We start from the raw sequence: 16,407 nt of genomic DNA on the forward strand, positions 1-16,407 counted from the left end.
GCGGCGCTCACTTAGCTTTGAAGTGTATATTAAAATTAAGTGCGAGGGCCATATAACATGACAAACGAGCTAAGTGGCTGAATTATTCCAATCAACCTGATTAGAGGGTCACTGGCTTTACACCAGGAGTTGGCACACGGCATGGAATCATTACCTGCCTATTGTGTGAGCTCTAAGCTGGCTTTATTGACAGTCTATAGTTTTAAGGGCATCTTGGATTGTTCCTGCCGTGCGCCTACCCCACAGTGAAGAACTGCCTCATCTCCTGCCTCCTCGACCTCATCATCTGCTTGTACTCGCCGATGCGCAGCTTCTTGCCATCGATGATGCAGGTGCGCTTGGGCCTGGGCTTGTACTTGTAGTTGGGATACTTCTCCAGGTGGATCTTGCTGAGCCGTGCCTGCTCTTCATAATACGGTTGTTTCTCCTGGTTCGTCATGGACTTCCAGCGAGATCCTGTTGAACACGAGTGAGAAGTTAGGAATAATACAGGAGTGTTTTTTTTCTTGGAGAAAGAATGACTAGATTTTATTTTATTTTAAACTACCTTTTATATATAAAAAAATAAATTCAATACATTTGAATAAAATGAATAATATGAGGATTTTAATAAAATGAGTAAAAGAATTACTTGTTTTATAAGTACATTTTATTTGATTATAAAACTATCTTTTTAATGAATTCAATACATTTGAATAAAATTTATAAAATACCTGAAATGAAAGCTATTTAAATGTATTTTAGCATAAAACACAATGTACAACAAATGAACTGCATTATTCTGAGGCAAGCACTGCTTTTGTGAATGGAGGGTAACTGCATGACTGTTGCTGTTGCTGCATTAGTGGAAACAACAGGCCAGTAAATATCTTCAGCCTTCAGAATGTCCGGGCTGACGGGACTTTTAGTTGCTGTGATCTATTGACTCTCTGGACTGGGGGACAAGACCCATTTAGCCCTGTCATTTTTCATGACAAACACTGCCCATGTGACAGCCACTAAATCCATCTAATTGAGCTGCTCCCGCAGGCAGCACACCATCAAGTTTAACTGTGCTCGTCTGTTTGAGATGCATTGAATTGTGTGGAATTACTTGCAAAAGATTAGGCAGGTGTGGTAATAGCCTGAACATCTTATTCACAACATACATTTTGCTTAGTAGCTATGTAATGCTGAGATGCTTGTTTATTGATTGCTAAGAGAGGGAAAACTGGCATGGCAATATTCATTTGCATATGTTGTGCAATTCAAGGTCCGATGTACTGCATGCTGAAATATCTAGTCAATCAACATAACACTCACCCTCTCTCTTAATGGTGCAATTCAGCCACATTTTAGTCGTGTAAGTCTTGGTTTTGGTCCAAAATAGTGGGCTGTTTCAGTTTAGTAAAAACAGACCCTCCCTTTACCTCAACAGAGGTTCAGTGTTTCTCCTGTCCTAATTCATGCTGATACTATCATCAGTGTCACTATAAGAATATATATATATATATATATATATATATATATATATATATATATATATATATATATATATATATATATATACACACACACACAGTATATTTATAGAGTATATAGGGCGAGTATATAGAGTACAAAATTTCATACAATACAAAATAAAATAAAAATTCATTTAATAACCTTAGAAGATCAGCTCAATAGCCAAGTTTCCATCAATATTTTCAAATTTTTTTTTTGGCCTGTCGTTAAAAAAATTATGTAAACTCCAATAATAAAATGTTTTAAAATGCGGTAACACTTTATTTTAAGATGTGCTTACTATAGTAGTAACAATAAATTATGTATAATTACAAGTAACTAACCCTAAACCAAACCCTGACTGTAACTCTATAGACCTTATGCGCCAGAGAAACGAGGGCGCCGCCATCTTTAGAATATTGTCTTTTAACTTCCGTTTTGCGGTCGCTCTGTATATTTCTATGGCATTGCTGTCCAGGAGTAATTAGCTTGTGAAGTGGATTTACTTAATGTAAAGTTAACGAAAGTTATCATGAGGACTGTAATGTTTAAAGCAGATGACTAAACAAATGTCAGTCGACCGGGAAGATTTTAAAACGAGCCGTTCATTAATAAACACGCAAAATCGCTGTGAAAATACAGACCGGAAGTCAAAAGACAACGAGCGCAGCGCTAAAAAGGGGTGGGGCAACATAAGGTCTATTCATGGGTTTCATCAGGTCCCTTTCCACAGGTGTATTAATCAAGCACAATGCAGTCTGCATTCATAATTTTATACACCTGTGGAAAGGGACCTGATGAAACCCATGAATAGTAAGTACATGTAGTTAATTAATATTACGCAGTACTTATTCACCTTAAAATAAAGTGTAACCAAAAATGCTAACTATGCTGACTATTTTTTTATTTCATTAGAAGACCTGCACTTAAACTACAATAGAAACATACTTAATACATCTCTAGATCAATTTCTACTTTAGAAAATGCCCTGTGACTGCTTCATGTCTCAACAAAATTTATATTTCTATATTTTCCAATTTCCTGGAAGTGATGGAAATTCTGCTTACTTGCAATAGCTTTTGCGATATTTTGATTTTTGCTAATAATTATGTCAGAGCTTGAATGAAAACATATAGTTAATGACAATCATTCCTTGAGTAGTACTCTGAAGAAAAGTAAAGCCATTTCAGTAAGTAGAATGACTCTTTAAACGGCTGTAAAAAAAAAAAAAAAGAAAAAAAAAGAAAAGACTATTGGATTAGTGTGATCCAAAACAAGCAAAGACATTTTCAGCAGTTTCTGAAGCACTCTAGAATAGTTCCCAAGACATCAGTTCAATTTATTTGTATGGAGCATGGCGTCATCCCAAAACGAAAACGGAAAGGCTAACGCAGAAGGCCATGACTGCTGGTCGTGATTGATTTGGGGGCTTTGACTTACCCAAGATTTTGCTGATGTTGGAGTTGTGCATGTCTGGGAAGGCCTGAAGGATTTTGCGGCGCTCATCTTTGGCCCAGACCATGAAGGCGTTCATGGGCCGTTTGATGTGAGGTTCGTTGCTGTTCCTTCCCCGGGGTTCCCTGTAGACCCGTGCCTCGGTAGTGCTGGCGCCTCCTGTTGGCCAACAATAATACTGATGTGGTTTATCTGCAGAGCCATTCAGTTCCCTACACCCTAGGAACACCAGAGCAAGAAGGAGAGAGTGGGTGCAAACCGTTAATCAACCTAGTAGTGCAGGGCATCCATCAGCACATCAGTGTGACTGGAGCTGAACCAGAGAAGGGAGGCCTGCAGTCGTACCTCATACTCCAGGCTGCCCATCCCAGAACTGGATGGGACAAGCCCATGTTTTGGAGCATAGAACAAGACGGCATTGTTGGTCGAGGAACTCCTGATGAGTGAAAACTAGCTCAAACCAGACGAGGAGGACCCTCACTATAATGCCTTTTAAATATTTTGTCTGGTTTGCAGCGTTCATACTTTTGAACAGCCATACATTTCTGGATGGCTGTCGTAATGTGTCTCCTGCTATGAGTAATAATGGTAATGCTCTGAATAACAAATGTGGCACAAGTGTGTTTGTGTAAAGGAGGTAAAATTAGGGGAGAGGACCAGTGCCAATGTCCTGACAAAACATTTATCTCCATGTGATTGCTTTCAATATGCTAACACATACAGACAGAGCAAGACAAAAGGCAGACTTAAACACAGCGGTTAAACATGGGATGGTAAATACATTTTATTTTTATTTTTGTTACTTGGATAAAATATTTCAGGCTATATTTTTAAAATAAAATATAAACGACTTTGTAGGGTCACTAATAACAATAATAATAATAGTAATAAAAACTAATTAAAATAAATAATTATATACAAAATTAAGTGTCTGTATATCACAGGCATTTCACATATGCATGTGTAGAGTTAGTGAATGAGGCCTGGTGTGAGTGCAGTACAGAGCAAACAGGCTTGAAGGAGTGTAACTTCTCAATCAGGCCATTCACAATCAGCATGTGTGTCCCCCAGTTTCTGTATTTAACTTTACAGCAGAGTGAAAATGATTCTGTTTGCATGCGCATTTGCTTCCTTTTATATGTAAGATGTGAAAGAATTAAATAAAAGCTGTATGAATATTTCAACAAACAAAAACATGTTGATAAATAAGGCTTGAAAAATAAAACAAACAACAAAAAAAAAGCCTTCCCATATGCTACGATACATCTTTAATGATCCAAAAACTGGATAAGAAGGCTTGGAATCAGCCATGAATATTTCATCATCCACATGTGATGTGTATTCATTAGGACCCTGAAACTTCAAGTCTTGGCACACGATACCTGCTTTTGATTTCTATTATCACTGGTGTTGATAAACAAAATAAAAACTCCAGCTAAGTAATGGATCTTGGCACTGCACCGCTACTAAAGCACCGGGATACTGAGATTATTCCGAGGGCAGCGAGCTGTTCAGAAAAGGAGGAGCGGGGAAAATAGGCAATGTTGGAGAGGTACCTTCTCTGTTCACACACACACACACACGCTCATGCCACACTGGGGCCCTGAGAGAGAGAGAGACAAAGTCTAAGTTTCAGGCAGCCAGCAGGAGGCTCTATCTTCCAGGCCCTGCTGGGGAGAATGGCTTTGCCCAGGGCCCAAAAGATCCATTTACACATGTCATGTTTAACAATCATAATAATCCAGAAAGGGCTGCTGTTTATCTGGCTGCCCGGCTCCACACAGTCATGGTGCATCAGTCAGGCTCTCTCTGATCTTCCCTCTCCACAACTTTGTACCGCCAAACACACTACAAGCCAGCCGCCTCGTCCCAGCTTCTCTCGGCCCCTTTCGTTGGGATTATACGGCGACGACGTTCCCCGCACAGTACATTAATTTCATTTAGCACGCGCTCACCGTGCAGGATAAATTGATTTCACTTTGTTTGGCTTTGACAGCCATGTTTATTGTGCAATGAAATGTAGTGTGGCGTAGGGCTGACAGTATCCATCAACGCTGGGCAATCTGCTGACTGCCGGGGCCAGATGAAGGCATTCATTACCTTGCCAACGCTTGCTCGCGCATTCGGCTACCTTACCCAGACACGACCGCCGCTGTCTGTTCGGGGGGATGGCCGGCTCTAATTTACGATTCGCCCCGTGCCATTACTTTACCACTGACACTGATTCAGCAATTTATATACTGGCATGCATTCAGATATAGGCAGAGGTGAGGAGCTTACATGCAAGAAACCAGCAGCTGGACTTTTAAATTGCAGATCGGATCCATTTTTCCGTTTTCGCTGAGAGAGGGCGAGAAGGACCGGGGCTGGTTGTAATAATCATCTCATGCCCTGTTGTTGCTGTAGTGCGTCAGCAGACACAGACTCAGCGCTCTCAGTCATTTGAGTGGACCGCAGGAATGAGAGCCGACTTAGAGAGTGCCGGTGCTCTGCGGGACGAGACGAGCGGCGGCCCCTGGCATGGAGCCCCGCTCGCAGACACGGGTGGTCCGTGCCCCCCACCCTACAGCAATCATGATGTGCCTTAATCAAAAGCAGCCAAAGAGTTGGCAGCGAGGTCGGCTCGCGCGACGTCACCCCACATCCACAACATGCAATTTACAACCCTCTGCTTTTTTTTCTAGCTTGTTGTTGTTTAATAAGAAAGCTTACATGCCTCTGACATTTACAAATTAGCATTAATTGACGTTTTTTCCCCCTGTGCGGCTCTTTTAGGAAGCACCTAGTTAGGTGTGTTATTGTGTAAATAAATGCAGATGTTTCGGGATGCCACGGGAGACCCCCTGAGGTGCGTGAGGGTGGGGGGGGGGGGGGGGGCGAGACGGCAGGAGGCTTCTAATCGACTTTATTGTGATTTATGAGACCCGGTGCCCAACATGACAGAGCGATACAAGAATCTCCATTTAATTTGTCTCTCCCGGTGAACAGGAGGGAGAGCAGAGGGGGACTGTATGAATTACAGAGAAAGAGAGAGAGCGCTTGCGAGGAAGTGTGCGAGTGAAAGGGGCCCCGCGGCCCGGCACACCTGCCTGAAGCAGGCCCAGACTCGATGGTACGCGGAACGGAGCCAAAAGGCTGAGCCTCTCAGGCTCTCGCTGCAGCTAGCCTTTTGTTCTGAGGGCACACACAGACTGTCACACAAGAATCCGCTTGGAGAAACAACCAACAATCACGCAAACCTGCCAGGCCCTCTGCGGACGATCCAATAAAGAAAGAGACGCCTTTCCGTGAAGGTATTTAGCGCTGACAATGGGAGTCTCTCTTACAGCGCACAGGCAGATATGGCACAATGCGCAGCTCTCCCATTCAAGTCAGCACTCATATTGGGCTAATTAAACCATTACAATTTACATGTGATATAAGCCCACTACTTTAACATGCCAATTGTTGGGTTGCACCCAGCTGGATATTTGGAATTCTGCTCTCTCTCTGTGTGTGAACAAGTTTATATGGACAAAAGCGCAACGTGTTAGTGCATGTTAGCATGTGCTATTGTTTCTCATGCATCTCGCCCTGGATGTTGTAAAGCCTTGAAGAGGGCCATGCTAAATTCCTGTTTGAAATGCACTATTGTAGAGATCGACGTGTTAAGGAGACATGGGCTGAGGTGCAGACTACAGAGACAGTAAAACTGGATAAAGAACTGGCAGTGGGAATGCTGGGAAAACACAGACAGACACAAGAATGTCTGGTCTCTTTGTTGTATAGACAAGCCACACACAAAAGCACACTACCGTTAAATGTTCTCCATCTTAATTATGTAAATGTGATAAAACTATATTTTCTGATAGATCTATGGCACCCCATTACTGCCTATAATAATAGGATGTAATAATAAGATATTACTTCTTGCAAATTGTAACTTTATATCTCAAAATTGCAAGTTAGACTATCTAACAGTGTGACTATTTCTGACTATATGCTTTTTTTCTTATTAAAAATGATACATTTTTAACCTGTTTTATTTTTTACTTTGAGGCAGAAATGGACTTCCAAATACCTTACAGTTCATTACATTATGCTGTTCTTTTGAGTTGTCTATTCATCAAAGACAACAGATGCTTAATATTTTTGTGGAATATGTTTTTCAACTGATAATAATGAGAAATGTTTCTTGAGCACCAAATCAGACTGGAGTAACGACTGGAGTAACTTCAGCTTTGCCATTACAGGAATAAATTACATTTTAAAATATAATAAAATATTTATTTTAAATTGTAATAATATTTCATTACTATTTTTTCTCAGTATTTTTGATCAAATAAATGCACCCTTGATGAACATAAGATACTCCTTTCAAAAACAATTTTACAGACCCCAAACTTTTAAACAAGTAGTGTAGATCCTCACATATTCTGTGTTCTTTTTATAACATAATATGCCAATTAACATATTCGTAAACAAAACGATCGCCTCACAGACAAAAAATGTCTGATTGAGCTTTTGGTTCCTTTGCTTTGACTGCTGTGATTGCTAACCTATAATAATCCAGTGATAACCTTGCCACAATTTAACCATATGCATAAATAATACAACATTAACATAGCTCAGAGATTAGTCAAGTCAAGCAGTTTTTTGGCCGGCATTGTCTCAAAAGTGTGCAGATATTACCTCGACTTCCTGCCCCTGGAATCACTCAACACACCCTTTGTTCTGCTAAGACCCCCGTCTGACAGAGACAGTTTAAACACACGCACGACCCGACCCGCTCGGCAAACAAAACTCATACGCAGCCATATGTGAATGAACAAAGGGGCCATACTAAAGCCTTTTGTGGTATTAGTTAATGTTTTTCATCTGAGCTTAAAAAGACCTAATGACTTTGCGGTGAGCTGATGCATGTGGCTCGTGGCTTTTTGCGAAATGAAGGAAATTCTATCTATTTCCATACCCCGCCGTTATTTTCCAATGGCCTCTCTCTCGTTAGAGCTTTGGCAGCTGTTAATTTGGTTGCTGCATGCTTCACAAATATTAGTTCAAGCAACCTAAAGCTTTCTGCGAGTTGCAGCAGTGACAGAGAGCTGTTTTACACCCCAAGCCTTTTCCAATATAACGTGTCTTTTCAGCAGGCAGGACCTCCGTACAGGGAAACACGCCGCCGTTATGGACCCACTCAGTAATTTTCCTCTGCTCTCGATGGCAGTTACTGTATGAGTCTGTTCGCCCTGTTAAAGTGTCAAGAAATTTAATTCTCAAATGGTAGTTTCCTACTCAGCTGATAAATCATTTAAAGTGCATTAAAAAATAGCTAGCTTTATTGACAAAGCCCCAAAGCTTCTGAACAGAGTGGCATAATAAAACAAAGACTAGTTGCAAATAAACAGAACAAAAAGGATGAAGTGTAGCCTTTTTTAAGAGTAGGCATCACATACACGGCGCTTACATTCCTCAAATGTTCAGGGAGAGGAATGTAATTTGTTTGACTTGGTCTATCAAAAAAGGCTCTAAACACAAAAACACACAAGTAAACACTTCATGTTTCCCAACGGGTAAACACATTCTACTTGTAAAAGAGACTATTTAATGTAGGGCGTATCATCATAAAATGCCGTTCACATCCTTCATCTCGATGTGTTTGTGGGAAGATAGAGATGGGGATGGCTCTGAGCACTCATAGTGGCGCCTGTCCGCTGGAATGAGAAATCTCTGTGGCTGTACTGGGAGTTAACTGATGGGACGTTCTCTGTTCTTTCACCTCCACTTAGGACTTTGACTCTGCATCTCTTGGGTGGCTGGGTGCCCTCAACCCTGCTTCAGGGCCCACAGGAGACGGGTTCCCACCGTGTTGGAGGACCCAGCTTTCTCACTGATCTGAGAGGGGTGGGATAGGCTTCTTGGCGGGAATCTGCTCTGGTCTGGTGGTCAGAGCAGATCTTGCCAGACCAGAAAAACTGCATCTCTAAACCTCTATTTACAGATTTTGATTTTTACCCAGCCAAAATAAATCATTTATGCTTTAGAAAGCTCATAAACAGAGATTTGAGAGGCTGATCATCTTACAACAACAACAACAACCAAATCTTTTGTGATTGTCCCCTTATAATATCCATCATTACATGGAACTTGAATTCTTTATTATTCCATATCTTGGCTCTCCACGAAAACTGTTATAAATATTGCAATATACAAATATACATGGGAAAAACACTAGTGCATATATGCACACTGTTTATGAACAGGGTGGCAAAAGGAGCTGACATCTTGTCATCTAAGCATTTACACCTCCACACCCAGCAAATCAAACATGAGCTCTGGCAACAGAGTCTGGTTCTGGAGGAGGGCCAGCATTGTCCCAATGCTTTGTCATCAAGAACTAGCTGTTAAAAACTTTAAATACAGCCGTGCACACTGCATTACCCCCATCAACTTCCTCTAAAAACTGGCTGAGCAATTGTGGAATCTGATCATGTGACTGAACTGTACCTGACCTCATTCCTCACTGTAGTCGACAAGCAAGAAGCATTAGATATATGGAAATGCTTTGCAAGGGTACAAAGCACAATGAGCATAATTTGTGAGAAGTCACATTATGTTTTGAAACACTACTTACCATCGAAATCCTCTGGCCTGGTGAGGTCGATGACTCTGTGACCGATCTTTCCATCCTCGCCTAGTTTGCCCAGGTGATGGCTAAGGCTGTCATAATGAGACCTCTCCTGCAAAAATGAATGAAAATGTGTGTTCAGATACACTTTACTGTCTACAGGATTGGTTTCTCTTTATGTACCAAATTGCATTCTATGAGAGAAAATGTTTGATACAGAAAATGGTATTTATTCAGATCTTTCAGATTCATTCATAACCGAGGCTTTTACTTGATGTTGTTTAAATTAGAACATTGTGAAATTATGTTATTCCACAATGGGACAATGGTCTATAAAGTTAAATTATTAATGTAATAAAAAATTTGTAAATTAACAACAACAACAACAATAATAGTAAGTATTAAAATTATTATTCCAATAAAAGAACAACAACAATTACTATATATAATGTATATCCACAATGTATAATACACACAAACTAAAATCTGTATGAAAACTAAGTAAAAAAAAAAAAAAATCGAGGCGAAATTCTGAATTTGAATTGTGATTTAATGAAGCAGAATTCAAATCGAATTAAATTTAAAGGCACCAATTCAATCTCGAAAGGCACACAACCCTGCCAGACACACATGCTCTTCGCATGCATTTTGATGGGCTCATGTCAAGTCATCTTTATCACAGCTGTAGTTTCTTACTGTCTTCATCTGCAGGGACTTGTACCGATAAGAGTCTGGAACACTCTGCTAAAAAGGATTTAGAAACAACACACTGAAAGATCCTGAGCACACAATGCAGCCTGGGACCTCCAGTGAAATGTTCAGCTTATTTTTTTCTTTTCCGCTCTAATCTTTGCAGTACATGCCCCTGTCTCTGCCGCCCTGAGCTCCCTGTCTATCATTTATTCAAGGCTCATGCTCCGAGGAACACGCCGTGTTTTCCCTTTTGTCATGTTGCTCTCTGTTCAGATTAAACTTGGCATCATGTCGCACTTGATGCACAATAAACCCCTGTCATTCTTCGCCGGTGCGACAATATTGAATGTCATGTCCGTGTGCATTTACAGAATAAAATAACAGCTTTTGGGGGGTCCTCCTGAATGGTTGCAGCACATTAGACTTAATGTATTATGCAGAGGAAGAGGGCCGACCGCTGCTCGGGCCCATTGTTAAATGACCTAGTTCTGCCGTGAGTGCGGCAGGGCATTAGTGGAGGCCCGTCTCGCTCTCTCTAAAGACTCGAAGAGGAGATGGACACTTTGACTCGGCATGATACAAGTAATCTCTCCCCCCTCCGAATGGAGCAGGAAGATGGTAAAAGCAAAGCGCATTATGGTGAGTCGGCCCCAGAGCGTTTGTTCTTCTCCCAGGGTGTGCATTCAATCTCAGGCAAAAGGTGTGCTTGAATTGTCTTTTCTTTAGAGAATGCCTATCATACACAGTTTGAACAGACACTCGGGCGGCCTCCCAACACAATGCTAACAGCTCCCCTGCCACAGACGAAGACACAGATACCAACGTACACATTAATCTTTCAGCCGCGCTGCTTTGGCCGTTTTGCTCGTTTGTTTGTTTTCTGTTCTTTTCACCACTGGGGAGCCCGTGGACAGTGGAAGCTCTTCACACGGCAAAAGATTATCACTCCAGCTCAACTTGTCAATAGCTCATGACAATAGTGGATTACTTGGGAGTATTCCGTGCTTATTGCTGTTGTCACTTTAAATAGACTTTATAATCACTGAGGGGCAAATTCACTAACCAGCACACCTGCAATCCAGTTTAACCAGGTTCAAAATGCACTTAACTAGCCTTGTCATTTTTCTCAGCGCAAACATGCCTTATAGATTTTTTTGTTATTTTCATATAAATACATACACTGCTATTCAGAAGCTGCTGGTTTAAAAAAAAAAAAGAGAAATTAATAGTTTTATTCAGAAAGGACACATTAAACTGATTAAAAGGGACAGTAAATACATTTATAATGTTACAAAATATTTCTATTTTAAATAAATGCTGTTTTTTTTAACTTTATATCGGAGTAATGATGCTGAAAATTCAGCTTCGCAATCACAGGAATAAATTACCTTTTAAAATATATTAAAATAGAGAATAACTATTTGAAATTGTAATCATATTTCACAATATTACTGTTTTAAAAGAATTGTGAGCATAAGAGACTTAAACACAGTACTTTTGCCTTCATCAAATAACGCTGTACTATAGCTGTCCATGGGAAAAAATAATAAAATTATAATACAATGAAAATAATAAATGCTGTTATAAAGCTGCCACAAATTCATTCAATATATATATATATTTTATTATCTTTTGTCTACTTGATAACATAAATTTTTACCCAAACATAAGTATCTACTACTGTTTTTTCCCTCTGAAAACTATTACTATTACTCAAAAACACGGCACAAGCATCAGAGGGAAAGAGAGAAGAGCTGTAGAGAGAGAGTACCGCAATTTCCCACCACCACGCTTGATGGAACAATCATTATTTATGGCCATCTGAGTGATTCTGATGTACAATTAACCACTACCTGCTTATGGCCTGTCATTAAGAGCTGCCTGTCTTGACTCTGCCTTGCTTATTTAAGTGTTTTCTAATTATGACATATGTAGCGGTCCCCGCTGGGCTCAGACGGCTTTGTAAAGATAAGTTGGAGCGCTAGCTTGGTGTGCCACGCTCCGTGTGAAGCCTCCTACACTGCTGTATTCATCACCAGACCGCATTATTGCACTTAATGAAAGAGGCGCAGCACCCAATGACAAATTGACTGATGTGCGATTAGTCGCACGAGTGATGGCCGATGCGCCGTGGACTGTCCACTGGGGAAGGGCCCAACAACTTGTCTAAGTGTGTGTGTGTGTGTGTGTGAGGGGGGGTTATAAATTACTTGCTTGTGTCATCCCCTCCTCCCTGCTCAGCTGGCTCTCTCTGATCAATCAACCCCTTTTATAAAGTCATGATCATTAAACATCAGTTTGGGGAACAAGGAGCATCCATCATTGAGTTTCATTAAATACTGTTTAGGCGCTAAACTTTCTCATTTTCCAGAGCAATAATTAAAGAATGAGCCGGGTGAGAGCTATTGTACGTGAAAACGAGATTAGACACTTCAGTGTCGCAGGTCTAACTTAATGGAGTGAGGTAGAGAGAGTTCATTCATGCCTAGGAGGTGCTGAAATTCATGGGAAAGAGCGATACAGTTTACAGTGCATATTAGGAGTCTGCAATTGAGAAATATAAGAACATAAAACTGACATCCACACCTTCAAATATTGTACAATGAATTTCCATTCAATTTAATATACTATGTTTTATACACTTATTGGTTGTAACTTCTGTAATTTATGTCATAGCATTAGGTACAAATTATCGAGAGAAATAATTTATATGCATAACACCAGGCTTTTTGTTTGAAGACTCGAAAAAAGACTCTAAAGCGCCTTTCCTACTATCTGCATCAAGTGCTGAGATAAATCAATGGCATTTTTATTATTTTATGGTGTCATTAAATTTTTACTGATCACTTTGCCACAGAAGAGCAGTAAAGGGTGTGTACCATCCTGAAAAAGGCCCGTCCAGTTAGGCAAATGCTTACCAGCAGATCTCTACGACCATTGTGCTATAAAGGATATTTATAATGTGCATTACGGCAGTTAGATGGCAAGAGCCCAGAGTCTCCGCAAGTACAGAGAGAAGGAGAAAGGGAAAGGGCGGTTAGGCAAACGAAAAAAAAACGGAAAAAAAAAACGGAAACAATGCAAAAAAGAAAAGATGTCATGGTACACGTTGTGCCCCTCCCATGCTAACCACGACCTCTCTGGCGCACGACTCGCCCTTCCCTCAAATGAGTTCAGCATGCAGCCCTTCATTCCCACATCTAAAATTATAACCACACAGTCCTAAGCTGAAGTGGAAAAAGACACCCACAATAATCTCCCCTCCACTATCCTTTTTCCCCCCTCCATCCTCAAATTCAGTTACAGAATGCATTTTGTTTCGACGGAGGAGGGTTGCACGTTGAAGTAATAACACAGAAGGGCCGATGGCAGGGCTGGTGGAACTTCTGAACATCTGGAAGGTAGCCAGAGCGAGGAGCCCATGTCAGCGCAGCGGAGAGGGCTTTAATCAGGCCGGCCGCAGAACATGTGCCTGAGGACTGCAGCGCTGCCCACAGATTTCATGTATTTCAGGCAGGAGCGCATTGTGCTGGTGTCTACCCTGTACTTACGCATCACACTGCCATAGAGTGACGCTTTTCCTGTGGTAAAAATAGCCCGGCTTAAGCCATATGGCCTTGAATTGTTGCAGCCGGGTCCAGATAACAGCAATTGTAAGACAACAAACGACTGGCCTTGGAAGCAAGAGCATGTCTACTTAGTAATCTGCCTTTACTGTCACCCAGGTGCACATGGCTAATTTCATAACCTGGTTAAAATATATATATATATATTTTTTTTTTTTAAACCTCATTGGTCAAGTGAATAACTGTTTGTGCCATGTCCTTGTCTGGGCTCTGAAAGCTGAGAATACAGCATGTTCAGTCAGTTCCACACCTGGTTAAGAGATCCAAGTGATAGAGGAAATAAAGGGAGGCTTTGAAAGCCCATTACAATGAGTTCTTACTGTGTGTATCAGCAATATAGGTTGCTTCAGCCATCTGTATTGAGAGCAAGGCCCTATACAAGCCGATGCAGTGCACGTCTATTTTGCCCCTCATCTGGTTTCAATTCCTGCTGTAACCAATCAAAATGTTATTTATAATTGTGCAGCTTTCCAGTAGTTAGTAGTTTTAAAACGTTTAGTCTAAAGCACATGCAGTTGCGCGCCGAGCCCAGAGTTCCTTTCATGCGGTCGCTCGGTTTTTATACCCGAGCGGTAGTCCACGCTTGCAGACTCCCAAAGCAGCCGCTGGCAGAGCGTGTTTGGGGCTGCGACCTCCCTCCACTGGTGGGTGTCCAATCTTAGATTTATATTTTACCTTCCAGAACCACTTAATCTAAAAACATTGACATGAGAGGACTGTGACAAAAATTACGTCCCACACAGTTGCAGATTAAACTATAACTATGTTAAACTGACAACTTGCTCTCTTATAAAACTGAGAAATTTACCCACAACATCTGACCTTTCGACATCATGGGGGAAATGAAGCATTTTATATGTGTCCATCTCTCGGCTGTAAAAGAAACTCTGCAGAGCTGTTTTTCTATCCTGCTGCGTTGAGATCATCGTCTCTGGATTTTGTTATGGGTTTTCTGGCTTTAAATGACCCTGAACTGTTCACTGGGTCCTCAAGGATCTGTTAAGAGGGACCTTGCTTTCTCTGCTCTTATCACGCAATCTATTTATAATAATGGACACTCTGAATCACAAGATCTGGGAGACAGAGGGTTCTTTATGCACCTGTTCGGAGAGATTTTGTCCCAATATGGTGCCACATAAATGACCCATTGTAGCCTATTCTTTACGCCGGCTTTGTTGCGGGATATCTGGCGTAAGCAGAGCTGCGCAGGTTTGGAGAATAGGGCCTCGCTGCATTTTTGAATGACTGCCCTGTTTTGGCCATTTGTGTGATTTTACGCAACCACAGTGTAAAATCAGCTGAGCTTCAGTCATGTGTACCTAAGCAAGAAAAAAACGGAAGAGTAAGTGCATGGCATTGTTTCAGAACTAGCTCGAGACGTGCGCCTACCCTCACATGTTGCCGAAAAAGATGCTATTTATATACCCAAACAAATGGAACAAAGAATTAATGTAAGCAATACTCAACAATGGCATTTGCTTGCTATGGGGCGTGCTTGAGTTCAGAATATAATCAAATTTTGGACGGCCAAAGCCATGTACGGCAGGATTTGCTTTGCGGCCAAAAATAACCTATGCTGGCAATTTCCAAGAAAGCAGCAGAAAAAGGGGTAGAAAATTGCTTCCAGGGCTGCAGACCAGACAAGATTATACCCCAAGTCTTTGTAAAGGGAAGCGTGAATAGGCCCCTAACACACACACACGGGGAAGGGACGAGAGCAAACATTGGCTTCGGGTCTAAAGGTAGGGGGTGAGGATTTCGAGGAGAGTGAGCAAAGCTCCATTTAAATGTTTGTGGCCCTGTGCTCTGGGATTTGAGAAAAGTGAATATTCCACTCATCAATAATGTAGGTGAGAGGAGGGGGCAGGGAGGCCGGCGGATGCTCAATAGGTTAATACACTGGCCTTTCACCCTTTGATTCCAGTTTGGGAAGTGTCAGCACAAGAATATATTTTATCTCCTTGCCAGACCCCATCGGACTGCAACATCTGTCAAAAAGTAGGTTATTAGCAAGGGCGAAATATCTGAAATCAAAATCTGGCCTCTTTCCAGAGTGGAACCTCATCATTAGATGGTTTGTAAAATTCAATTTGAAAATGTAAAATCAAACAAAGTAGTTTAAAACTCGTGCATAAAACAGATCTAGAAATGTATTTTTTCTAATGCAGTGTCCTTTCCAGGGAGAAAAAAAAAAAAAAAAGTACTTGAACAGGGAATAAATAATAAAATAGTATAACTGCCCTCTGTAGACAATAATACTTTTAATAAATATTTGAAAAAAAAAAAAAAGGCAAATTGTTGTAGGTCCCATAAAAGCTTTCTTTTACTTATGGGACATCAAATGGAAAAAAAGACAAATAGAAAACAAGCAAGCAAACACTAAAACATGAATATTTTACACATGCACCTAAAAGACAGGAGACTCAAAGGAGACGCTCTTCCATCTCAGAGAGAGTGAAATGGCTTTTTTGTGAGAGAAAAAGGAATGCAGGTCATTCCATTGTGTTCTACGGACACACTTTGTATTAAAAGATGAATTGATCCATC

At 40.9% G+C, this 16,407-nt stretch overlaps 1 protein-coding gene across 12 annotated transcripts in view; it reads right to left on the reverse strand.

Annotated features, from left to right (window-relative positions):
- sox6 (SRY-box transcription factor 6) overlaps window positions 1-16,407 on the reverse strand; it is a 147,940-nt gene that overhangs the window by 5,983 nt on the left and 125,550 nt on the right. For 8 of the 12 annotated variants that reach the window (XM_082150039.1, XM_082150038.1, XM_082150037.1 and 5 more), the window contains 3 exons: window positions 9,548-9,653; window positions 2,923-3,156; window positions 240-456 (listed from right to left, as the gene is read on the reverse strand). In XM_082150039.1, coding sequence (XP_082006165.1) covers window positions 240-456; window positions 2,923-3,156; window positions 9,548-9,653 — 557 coding nt within the window. The remainder of the gene's footprint in view (window positions 1-239; window positions 457-2,922; window positions 3,157-9,547; window positions 9,654-16,407) is intronic. The other 4 variants (XM_082150035.1, XM_082150036.1, XM_082150030.1 and 1 more) reach the window with 2 other exon arrangements.

Source organism: Leuciscus leuciscus (assembly GCF_965113295.1).
Source record: "Leuciscus leuciscus genome assembly, chromosome: 2".
NCBI lineage: Eukaryota > Metazoa > Chordata > Actinopteri > Cypriniformes > Leuciscidae > Leuciscus > Leuciscus leuciscus.